This window comes from Zophobas morio, unplaced genomic scaffold (assembly GCF_036711695.1).
Source record: "Zophobas morio isolate AGI-343-1 ecotype UQ-CSIRO unplaced genomic scaffold, CSIRO_AGI_Zmor_V1 ptg000004l, whole genome shotgun sequence".
NCBI classification, from domain to species: Eukaryota; Metazoa; Arthropoda; class Insecta; order Coleoptera; family Tenebrionidae; genus Zophobas; species Zophobas morio.
Genome location: NW_026972109.1, coordinates 17,788,721 through 17,801,786, shown reverse-complemented (window position 1 = coordinate 17,801,786; position 13,066 = coordinate 17,788,721). Strand labels below are relative to the sequence as shown.

The 13,066-nt window shown below is 33.0% G+C and overlaps 1 protein-coding gene across 1 annotated transcript in view; it reads left to right on the top strand.

Annotated features, from left to right (window-relative positions):
• Grip (Glutamate receptor interacting protein) overlaps positions 1 to 13,066 on the top strand; it is an 87,057-nt gene that overhangs the window by 63,679 nt on the left and 10,312 nt on the right. Inside the window, exon 2 of the mRNA XM_064075898.1 lies at positions 443 to 586. Within this exon, the coding sequence (XP_063931968.1) occupies positions 443 to 586 (144 nt within the window). The remainder of the gene's footprint in view (positions 1 to 442; positions 587 to 13,066) is intronic.

Below are 13,066 nucleotides of genomic sequence, written 5' to 3'. Positions count from 1 at the left end.
CAAACCGAAAACTAGAGTCTCTATTTCGAGCCCGGAATTCTAACGAACTCGGAAATTGTCTGGATAACGTAAACGTCTGTTTTCTTAATCAACTCGTAATGAGGCGTTCAGATGGCCGCACCGCGAAAAAAACCGACACGACACATCTGTACAGGAGTCGACGAACGCCACTGCCTAACCCTCCTCCATTTTCCCATCCCCGCATTTTTCGGCGCGCTAAGTGCCACAAAAAGTCGAGTGTCTGTGTGAGATTTTTATGGGCTTGTTAAATGACAGATCGCCGCGATTTGTATATTTAAAGGCGTTTTCGACAGGCGTTTTAGCAGAACGACATGCTTATGCCGCTCGGTGGCTTAATGGGACCTATATTTATGTTTGGACGAAGTGAAACACAAAAGCAACAATGTATTTATTTATGTAATTTGAACGCATTCGGTTGCAGAGTACAAGTCGAGGTCTCCGACGTTTTCCGAGGACTCGGGCAGACACTCCAGCAGCGCGGTCGACCCCCAACCGGGGCTGTTTCTGACCATGGTGCAGCTAAGAAGGAGGGTGGGGGAGTCGCTGGGAATTGTTCTCAATACAGGTAACAAAAGCTTCCACTCATCTTAATTATAACATTACTAATAACTAAAAAGTTTCGTACTTTGGTTAATTGTAAGCTAATTTCCTGTTTCGGTATAATACTAATTTATATAGCCACTTTGAGAAAAAGATCTGAACTACTAGATTACTTATAAGCTTTCGCCGTACTATTACCGCTTTTCCACAAAAATAGCAACCTTCTAAAATACAAGAATTTTTAATTTTCTGCCCCACGGGGTCCAATTAGGGCCCCCTTTATTTTCCGCGCCCGAAAATAGCTGCGACTTAATAAAGACACTCGACCAACTTCCGAAAAGTTAATGTGTATTCAACCGGATACACAGCAGGATGACGCTACCATCTTGAAGTTATAAATAGGCGTCGGTCGGCGTCCCCGTACCTGTCCGGCGTCGCGCCGCCACGTGAAAATGCGCCCGTTCTGAGCGATGCCGATGGGGTGATTTACAACCGAACGATGTAATCCCGGCGATGCCGACACGAAGGGACCGGTCGGTCCTTTATCTGCCTTTTTATGCGAGCGAAGCGAGCAATCTTGGCTTTAAGATAAAAAATTCATCAAAGGGAACATGACGAGAATAGACTCCGGAATCGCGTAATGTGATACAGTTGTTCCGTTTTAGGAGAGAAAAGATTGATGAGATGCGCCCGAAGTGCTGCCGTCGATCTCTGGGGTGCTGGCTTTTCGGCAAACTTGCAGTTAAGCACAAAATATTGAGAACGATTTACGTTAGAATGTCGATAAAAAATATTTGTCACTAATTTATGCCTACATAAGACACGTATTTTTCAGATGGTAAGCAGTTTCATAGATGATAGCAAAAAATGATCATCTGTGTCTGTGACCATAATAAAAACAGGACCACAGGTAGCGAATTCTGGATAATGAAAAAGTTATCACTGCTAACTCAAATTTGTTGACTTATCCCTACAAAATTTTAAATTGTAAAAGTTTGCTGCGGAAGTTGCGCTTGAAATGTATGTTGTGAAAAACTTTTAACTTCCATTTTTATTTTCCGAGCGTAAGCGAAAGAGATAAGTATATATTGTAATCGAGTCTATTGGGCGATGGGCTACTTTCGTGTTTTCTCGACGTTTCATGACCCCAAAAGTACGAAAAAATAGGTCTGCCGTTTCCGTTTGTCTGCCATCTGTCTGTCTGTGTCAATTTTTATTAGACAGATAATCTCCGGAACTATCGGACCGATTGCTGACAAATTTTGTATGTATCTTATGAATATCGTGTGAACGCTTAAACGCTAAACCAAATTTGCCTGATCATCCCCACCAACAACAAGATGATGTCATCTCTACACTTTACAATAGTAAATCATAAATAAATTTTATAAAATACGACACTTCTGCACTTGTAGTTTATGAATCCGTGTTGAATTTTTACCGACATCAAGATTTTTATAAATAAATGAAAATTTTATAATATTTTGCAATTTAACTTAGAAACTGCAAAACCGAACGCTCTGAATTCTCGCAAATGTTTTAAGGTTACCGTAAGCATGGTAGGTAAATTGTTAAATTCTATCTAAAATATGCAAAATATTTTTATATTTTTTAAGGATTTTATTTTATTGATCAAATCAAGAACGGCTTATTTGACTATACAGTACTGTAATTATTAATATTATATTACATTTGATTTTAAGACAAATGGATTATCCTAAAAAATAAACTTAAGATAATCAAAAAGTAGAATTTATAAGAAACTACATAACGGCCTACTTTAAATAAATACAAAAAAATTGGTCTAAAGAGTTTAGACAGTACTTCAATCGCTGTCGGAAACGCAACGACGTTTTTTTTCGTATTACATTTTTGTGGCGGGGTATTTTAAAATAAAATGAGTATTAATTTTTTCAATTTTGGCATTATTTGGTATTGACATCTTCGTAATTTTTTGTGATTGCTATGATTGCTTATAAAAGAAAATTAAATCGGACGAAGTCGTCTCTGGAGTGTATAATTATGTTGCCTATGCAAAAATTGTCAGGCGTAAACAGATAAAAGGAACACCCTGTATAGTACTTGTAATTTAAGACAAATACGTCTGCAAGATTTCAAACTATTCAGTTTTGCAATTTTTGATTTAATCAATAAAATTAATTGACTCAGTCATTCATTTTTTGGGGTTGATAAATATACATTTTGATTAAAAAGTCACCATCCTTACAATAACTTCAAAACGTCAAGATTTCAAGGTATTCAGTTTTGCAGTTCTTGATTTAATCAATAAAATAAATTGACTTACAATTTCGCAAGTCCTCGTTGCTATGGAAGATGCGATGACAGCAGTCGCGAGGACGAATCATTTCACGAATCGCAAAAACTGTTTGAAATTACCCCCATAGTGGTTAATTTTTTTCACACGCCCCGTATAAGCAAATCTAAAAAATATTAATGCAATGATAAATCACTCATCATGCTTTACATTCTTTAGAATTAATTCGGCAAACTTTTGAGCTGACGTCATCAATTTTTTGGAGGGGACATGTAAATATATTTTGATTAAAAATTTATCGTGCTTGTCATAACTGTAAACCATCTGTAAGATTTCAAAAGATTCGGTTTTGCAGATTCAAAATTAAATTGCAGAATGTTGTTTCATAATTTTGATTTTTTTTCCAAAAATCTGGACGTTTCGGGTAAAAGCTCAATTCGGAGTCATAAACTACATGTGTAGGACTATGTTGTTCTATACAATTTAAAACCCATTTACAATGTACAATTTTGAACTGACGTCATCGCATTAGTGGTGGGGATGATTAGACAAATTTTGGTTGGCGTTTTACCATCTACATGATATTCCTAATATAAATACAAAATTTCGCAATAATCGGTTCAGTACTTTCGGAGATTATCTGTATAATAAAAATCCGGGACGGCAGACAGACGGACAAACGGACAGACAGACGGAAACGGGAGACCTATTTCTTCGTCCTCTAGGGGTCATGAAAGGCCAAGAAAACGTACGCTCGGGAAGTAAAAACAGAAAAACGGATGTAATGACAGGACATTCACAAAATTCTGTTTATTTATCATCAAGTGTAATATACAAGGTGAGTAACTAAGCGCGCTTTCCTCGATATCTTATTAATTATTAGAAAAAAAAAGTGAAACACCAAAGTTGTACGGTTCTTTTATATGAAAATTTAATCTCATTTCTTTCTAAAAAATTTCAAGAAAATTGGAATAATACGCCAACGTCGTATCGCAATTTCAAAAATAAACTGTGGCTGTCAAGCTTAATATAGAGTGTTTCATTTAAAAAACCAAGTTGTGTGTTACGCCTTAAAACTAGAGCACTCTGTATAGTTAAAAATAACTTTAGAGCATAGTCCTCAAAGAACCATACACCTTTGATTTTTGATTTTTTTCTAGCCCTAATATCTAATAATTAATGAAATTTTGCGCTTAGTGACTCATCCTGTATATTGGTGATCCAAAAGTGACAGAAAAGCTCGATGGTACGTTGTTAAGAAGTCTTGCAGAACTCGAAAAAAAAGGTTAAAAAAATACCTGAACCAAATTTTTCAAAATATTAAACTTCAAAGTTGAAAAATGAACTTCGTAATTCGTTTGAATCTAAATTTAATTGACAGTCCAAAATTCCGATAAAATTGTCAAAAGTGACATCTGTCAACAGTAAAAAATGATGTTGTAAATCGTATTTTAGCAAATTATCATTAAATTATTATTAACTAATTATTTAACTATCTAGAATTACGAAGTTATTTCTTCAGCTAACGTTTCATATTTACAAATGTTTGGCGCAGGAATTTTTTTAATCATTTTTGTTTGAGTTCTTCAGAGCCTTCTTAACAACATACCACCGAGCTTTTCCATCAGTTATTGATCATCCTGTATAAAATAATTGTAAACTGTTAAAAAATTAAATTAGAAATAAATAAATAAACAATTATTTTATGTTTTATACTTTTTACGTTGTCTTGATGAAGGTTCAGTAATAGAAATTGACGAAACTTCGGCAAAATCATAACAGTATTTTTTATTTTACTATGGCATAAAAAAACTAAAAAGAACTTCCTTCGCCTCAAGAACACAATCAAAAGTCCAATTTCTTGGATGAATTTTAAAAACTAATTCTGTAAATGCTTTCTGTTTAATGAATAAAATTCACTTCTTCTAAACAACGTGAATAAACAGTTCTGTAATAAAAAGATATTACTAAAGTGCAAACAACGTTGCGTCCACAATTGCATTTATCTGATAAATTTTTATGATTACTGAGATCATTGACTTTCTAGAACTGACGTACAGGGAAATTTTAAACGTTGTTTTGCAATCATTAATTTAACGTATCTTATCAAAATGTCAAGAGAAAATTAGTTTTATAGATTCTAAGACAAGCGGTATTAATAACTTGGTTACATAAATTTTTTTTATTTACAGTAACAAGAAAGATTTACTTCGGGAAATTTTGACGTTATTGAGATTAAAAAAAATATGAACAGATGAATTTTGATTTAAGGCGAAGGTTGAAAACAGTCGGTTGGTAGTTTGTAAAACATTGTAAAATTTTATTGTAGAGTTTTGTATTCTTTTCGAAATAACGTACACACATTTTGGACAAATTCACATTAAAACAAATCAGAATTACAAAGTTAGTTCTTGAAAATGTAAGTTTCATATTTTCAAAAATTTGGTTCATGTTTATTATTTTAAATCAAATTTATTTAGCAAAATTTTGAGGCAATGTCACAAAATTTTTGGGCGAAGATTATCGGACAAATTTAGATTAACGTATTACCTTCTACAGGACAGGAGATAGACGGACCGAAACGGGACATCTACTTTTTCATATTCTAGAAGCTATGAAACGTAAAGAACACATGAAATTAACCAAATTATAGTATTTTCCTAGCTTACGCTCGAGAAGTAAAAATAATAAAGAAACAAAGTAGGAATCCGCCGCTGGCGTAAAAGACAAAAATTTGAAGAAACAAAGAAGGAAACGTAAACAGAGAAGAGAAAACTAAAAACTATGTGGGTAAAACAGCGGGTGGATTGGTAGTAAAAGTAATACATTTTTTATATATAAAATATGATTGATAGAATGGTAAGGACGTAATAAATCAAATATATGTCAGGAAACGATCGCTCTCAGAAATAGGGAGAAGGTATAATGTGAGGGAACTGTCGGTGAACAACCCTTTTAAATACTTAAACGTGAAACCCTGGCATTAGAAAATAAATTTACAACAGAATCAATATAAGAGGAGTATTATCGAAATAACAAAGACATATACTGAAAGCAGTGTTTGATAATATTATAATGTTTAGGTTTAAGAAAGGGAGGGAAATTGTAAAGAAATGGTGAGTTAAAACTTTTAAGCAGAAAAAGTCCTGAGACAAGGGTGCTTGTTAAACCCCAGCTTATGTACTGCGGATGTAAACGACATGCATGAAATATTTGGGGGAAATAATGGTGTTTGATAGTTCACGGAAGACTACTTTAATGTATGGAGCGGAAGTAGCAGAGATGGAAACAATATGATAAAATATACAGAAAATAAGCCAAATTAAAGACAAGTGATATTGTAAACGAAGGTTAGAACTTGAGTAGAAGCTCGGAGATAAGCAGTGGAATTTGGAAGATAAAAATATGTAGGAAAGGGTGCTTTAAGGATGACTAACATATCCTCTGTAACTTAGAAAGACCTCTTAGAAGTTTGTTTTCAAATATTTTTATAGGTGAGTCGTCCAGCTTGTCAAAAATTTTTCAAATAACCTTAGACCAATTTTTTATAAACAAATAGTTCCTATTAGTGTTAAGGTAATTACACTTAACATCGTTCTCCCTGGTTGCTTGGTGATTGTTCCGATGGGACTGCACCATTTGACAAGTAGTTGTTCGCAAGTATAGGAAGTCATGTAAGGGGCTTTGCCATGTACCTATACTCAAGAAGCTGGTAAATTTAACCTCTCGGTCCCTCGGGAAATCATGAATCCGGATCCAGTAATTAAACTATCGCATCTACGAAAACAGACCTTGTTTATTAATAGTTTCGTCAATTTTTATGATTTATTGGAGGTGGCAGCTGCGAGAAAAAAAATGCTAAAAATATCAGAAGACAAGACGAGTCGAAGCAATTAAACGTACAAAGTTGGCATTGATGAACTAACTGCGCTACTTAAAATTGCAACAACGCTTGGCTTTCAGCAAAATACAAGAATTTAATTAAATTTGTAGCGCGAGAGAAAGAAAAAAAGAGAAGATTAATCGACTGTACTTTCCTGCTCCTGTCTATAGTTTATGTTAATTGTGACATAAACCAGCCCAAGTTAAACGGAACGTCTTTAATTCGAGGATAAATTAGAAGGTGGGACGGAACCGGAGTTAGTCGACTCATCGACGACTTTTCCGGATTTTTACGTGCAGCTGTCGCTGCTATTGCTTAATTGGAATAAACAGAGTTCGAAATGCGTAAACCTGGAATTCTTGGAAGAGCGTTGCGCCACGAGAAAATAGACAATTGGCGTCCCCGCTGCTGCAACAAGAATTCGTTTTGAAATAGTGTATACATTTGATTTTATTGCATTGCTTCATTACGTAGTAACGTTGAATAGCAGGTAGTGTGTCTTTGATAATTTTGTAATACACAAATATTTTTATCTTGTTATTTACACGGAACTTTGTTCCCCTCGGATGCATACGATACCAGTATACTGCAAGCATCAAAGTGTATCGCAAAGTCAAGATCTGGTCAAAGTGACGTCATCAGTTTTTTGAAGCAGATTATACCTGGCGGTAATTTGTCGAAATAGGAAGACAATAACTACCGAACTACAAACTATTAACCAATTATAGATAAACGCTTCTATACAAAATTTAACAGAACTCTAGTTGTTCTGAAATTATCCTTGTCTTTTCCTTGATTTTCGGTAAATACCGAACGATTCGAACCAAATATAACGTAAAGGTACCAAATTTAAAGTTCTGAACAGCTAGCATTTGCGTGGGGATGAAGAAACGGCGTTTTACACTTTATTTACCTACTGCTACTGTAAAATAAAAATCGTGAAGTTCGTGCAAATAAACATATCCTTCAACCTACAATTATGATATCGGAACACATTTCGAGTCACAATTTTCTCAAAGAATGTTTTTGTAGAATTTTATTCTTATAATAATAGTACATTTATTTCCAACGGGTTCGCACCCAATTATAGCAAATATATAATATTGAACTAAAAAAAATATGTAAGGAAAATGATAGAAAATCTAACTAAGCTAAAACTATCTAGTTTCACATAACTTAATTATATATACAATTAAACAAGTGTTTCTCAGAATCAAAATATTATTATATTCTTCAGAAATTAAATTAAAATAATCACACATAACAGAAATTGGTGATCGTATAAGCGTATTGGTTCTGGAAACATTTGTATAAAATAACATATGTTATATAAATTTCAAAAATTTCTTCTGAACCGCCTCAATTTGGATAATGTAGAACTTATATACAGGATTCCAAACAAGTGCTGCATATTCGAGATATTATCTATAGAATGAGGAAAGAAAATAACACTTATTTTTCGATTATACGATACAACATAGCACTTAAGTATATTTAAAAATAATCTATTAACTACACACCATTTCGAAATAGCAGTAAGATCCCTTTGAAGAGAAAAACAATCCTCAATAGAACATATTTTAAGAAAAAACGTCAATTCGTCTGCAAATAAAAGGTTTTTTGGCTTGTTTGACGACAACTATATCATTGATAAATAATAAAAACAATAGCGGTCCAAGGTTAGAGCCTTGTGGTAGCCCAGATGAAGGACTGTATGACCGAGAAACGTAATTTTTATACCTAACACACTGTTCTCTATCAAGCAAATAAGACTTGAATAAGTTAATAAGAGGTGTTGAAAAACCATACCATTCCAACTTATTTAAAAGTATGAAATGATCAATTTGGTCAAAGGCTTTACGGAAATCGGTATATGTATATAACATCTACCTGAGTTTTCTTATCAATGGCTTCGGCCACATACTGACATCTTTTTTGCATAAAGCCATGCTGAAAGGGCGAGATAGTGCGTTTAAATTCTTCGTAAATATGTTGAAATAATGTGGTTTCAAATATTTTTGCAAAGTTGCATAACAACGAGATGGGACGGTAATTTTGTATGTTATCTATACCACTTTTCTTATGAACGGGACAAACATATGATTTCTTCCAAATAGTGGGCATGTGCGAAGTATTTATTATTAAACTAAATATATGGAAAAAGTGGTGTAGGGAAGATTGAAGCACAGTCCCTTAAGAGATAGCTGGGAACATGACGCCAGCTGTGAGTGTATTTTTGGATTTTTTAAGCGTTTGAAAGAAAGGGCTTTTATTAACGTATCCCATTTTTTTTTATATAGTGCAGAGTTGGATTTTTTACAAGATTCTTCTCAATCAACATTTTCACTGGTTTAATGAATCTATCCACTAAATATATGCACTACGTTTTATACAAACAAGATTTTATAAATAAACAATAGCACTATCATAAACAACTATAAAAATATGCAATTTTGGGAAAATCTATTGTCACTTGTTTAGCATGGAAAAAATTATTATTAATAGTAATCTATCCAAATCAAAAAATAGATCCTTACCTCACACTTTGGAAGGCTTTAAAACACCAGGTAACTATTAATGTTTGAAAAAAAAATTTGTGTTGGCAATTCTGTACTATTGATATTCATGTTAGTACGTCAGTTCACAGTTGTCACATGACGCGCCTACTAAATGTGTTAATTGGTTGAAACGATGGCAGGTATCATAAATATCATTTTGACAATCAGGTATGCCACCATATAATTTTAAATAAGTTGCTCATCTGATAAAAAAAATCACATTCATTAATTGGTCTAAGGTTATTTAGACAGATTTTATTAGATTATTTAGATTTGAAGCAATTTTATTTCTTTTATAAACCTTATAGGTTATAGAAATATAGATAATACCAGTCACAGTATAAAAAAAGAAGTTCCGATAAGGAAATCAAACCGGAGATCTCCGATTTATTATGTTACTATACCGGGTGTCTGGAAAATGGCGGATTAACTCTTCAGTACGTTATGTACGGGGGTTTCGGGAGTCTCAAAAAAATAATAAAAAAGTTCGTTATGATGTGGATTACGAAAAAAACGTAAGAGGGTGGGTGGGCGGGGCTAGTAGCTGCTAAAACAAGACTAATTTTAGCAAATGACGGATCCTCTAAGAAATGTAATTAAATTATTATAAGAAAAGACACTCGAGGCACCAAAGCATCTTCAAATTCTTTCCAAACAACACCTAGAATCTCAAGATTGTTTTAAATTTTTCAAAAAAAAAACGGTGTCCCAAAATTAACTCAAAAACACGTTAGGTCAGAATTTGCCAAAAATAGAACATCAAAGTCCCCCAAAATTGTTTTAACTAACTTACAAAAAAATCTCCATGAGCTCCCAAAATAACACACCATGAGTACCCAAACACTAAGGCACACAAGACTTTTTCAAACTCGTAAAAAATAAAACACTAAACCTCAAAAGATTTTTTCAAGTTCGTCCAATAACAAAACACCAGATTCCTTTAAATTTATCCGAAAATAAAACACCAGAGGACCTAAAATTAACTGTGAACATTTTAAACGTAGGGTTTTGAAGATTTTGATACTTCAAACATTTTTAATTGCTTACTCGATTTTTACTGATTTGTACATTAGCTTTATATCAGGGCAAATATCATTGTCAAATGCAATGTTATCAAATTACTACAAAAACAACACAACCATATCTTTGTACATTCTAACTGAAATGGTAATTAAACATGGTCATGGGCGAGAGATATATTAATTAAAAGTTTAATTACTAGTTATTGTGATCATGAATGTGTTGTTTAGTTGTTAAACGTACTTAGCAAAATATCCAATTTTAAAATCATTATAATTCCACCAAAATGTGAGAAGAATTTTTTTTACTATTTTTCCCAGGCTCACCAGTTGATTGTTAAGAGCGTAGCAGAGAGATAATCCGCCATTTTCCAGACACCCGGTATAATTTGGACGTTTTTTTGGAAAAATCTAGATGCCTAGGGTAAAAACTCAAGGCGGATTCATGTTACACAATTAGAGTATGCTATTTTATAAAAATTCAACGGCATAAATGTAAACTAAGCAAAATGTTGAAGTGATACCATCAAATTGTTAGTGGGGATGATTAGACAAGTTATGGTTATCTTTTTACCGTATGCACCATATTCCTAATATGTATGTATATAAAATTTTACAACAATTGATTCTGTAGTTTCCAAGATTTTTATGGACACAAACGACAGATAGACAGACAGAAATAACACCTTTTATTTATTCTAGGGATCTTAATATGGGAGAAACATGAAAGTAGTCATACGTCGGATAAACGCTGTTACAGTACCTACTTCCTTAACTTATGCTTGTAATAACTGTATTAACTTTAGTATTTTTTCAATTCCACTCAAAATATCGAAAGTGATCCCTACCTTAAAAAAAATGGTCGCATATTATTAAATAGAACTTCCCTCACCTCATATGAAAACAAAAACTGAGCTATCAAGGCTTACAGAATAACGTTACGCTTATATTAGTGTAAAATGTTTTTATACAATTTTGATTTTTTTACGAAAACTTAGACGTCTATAGCGAAAAATCAAGGCGAATTCATAAATCACAAGTAGAGGAGTATTTCGAGGGTATAGAATTTATTTTATAAATATTATTATATTATTTCCCTACAGATCGCAAGCAAATTTTCCTAGTTATTTGAGTCCCCTTGTTATTAGTATTTTACTTTGGGGGTAAACCTTGCTGTGCAAAAATTGATTAAATAATTGTAACTGTGTTTCGAATTTTCGTCAGTTATCGGATTATTGTTCTATATCCTCGATTTTATTGTACTTATAACATTTGAATGGCATTTACCAAGCAAAATTTTGAGGTGATGATGCTCAGACAAATAAATTTTAACATATGTATAAAATTTAACAACAATCAGTTTGGTAGTTTCGGGGACGGAAACGGGAGACCTATTCTTTTTTGCTCTAAGTGTTATGAAATGTGGAGAAAACATGAAAGTAGTCATTCGCTGGATGGGCACTATATTCCTATACGAGTACAATACTTTCTTAGCTTATGGTCGGGAAGTCGTAGCTGTATTAACTCTAATATTTTGTCAGTTGGACTCAGAATAGCAAAAGTTATCCCTACATTAAAGAATAATGATCTCATGTTATTACACAGGACTTTCCTTGCCTGGCAACCTTTGTTTATTAACATGCCGCGGAAATCACTTGATCTATCAAGGTTTACCGTTTATGTTAGTACAAAATATTGTTATACAATTTTGATTTTATTTGCGAAAATCTTGATCTTCATAATCCACAATTAGAGCAGTATGTTATTTTGTAAAATTTCGATTGCTTTTACCAAGCAAAATTTTGATGTGCCATCATAAAAATGTTAATGAGGATGCTCTACCCGATATTGCCAACATACATATAAAATTTTACAACACTTGATCAAATAATTTCGGAGATTATCTGTCTAATAAAAATCGACACAGACTACAGATAGATGAGAGATCTATTTTTTAAACTTTAGTGTCATGAAACGTCGAGGAAACATGAAAGTAGCCATTCGTTGGATGGATCATATTACAATACTTCTTTAGTTTACGCTTGGGAAGAAAAAAGGAAACAAATTTGACATCAAATTAGTGCAAGTTATTGGCAGTTTTTGATGCACTTTTAAAGAACAAGCTAAATTTAATTAATTAATTCTCAATTCGGATTCAGATGTAATCTCTTCACACGTTTGGCCCTCAGTATGTAGAATTATAGGTCAACTTTTTAACGCAAGGATTTTATTTTCAAAAATACAAAGTACATATATGTAACTTGCAGTCACAAAAAAAAACTCTTCTTGGAAGACAAATGAGTAACATCGTTTTTATTAAAATTTTGCTAATGATCTATCACGCCTGTTTCGAAAATATAATTTGTACGAAATTCTTCTGGCACTCCTCTCATTCACGTAGCCTTTGCATTTCAAAGAAAAGGTGTTTAAATCTTGGCTTGAGCTAAATTATAGAGACCACAATCGAAAAACTAAAGTCAGCTTAAAATAATCACAGTACCTTGTTGGTACATTCTACAGTGCTTCTTAACCTTTGTTCACGGTCTATTAATGTATCATTCTGTCAATCACATATGTGTGTGTGTGTGGCGAGAAATCATGAATCACTTCAGATGAAATTTTCTAGAATCAACAAATCAAAAGGTGTTGGCTAAATTGGGATACAAAGCTTTAATGAATTCTTCCTCAAACCTACAAAAAATAAAAATATGGAATACTTCTCTTAAAAAAAAAAAATAAAAGTCTTTTTACTTAAGTCTGTCTTATAGGT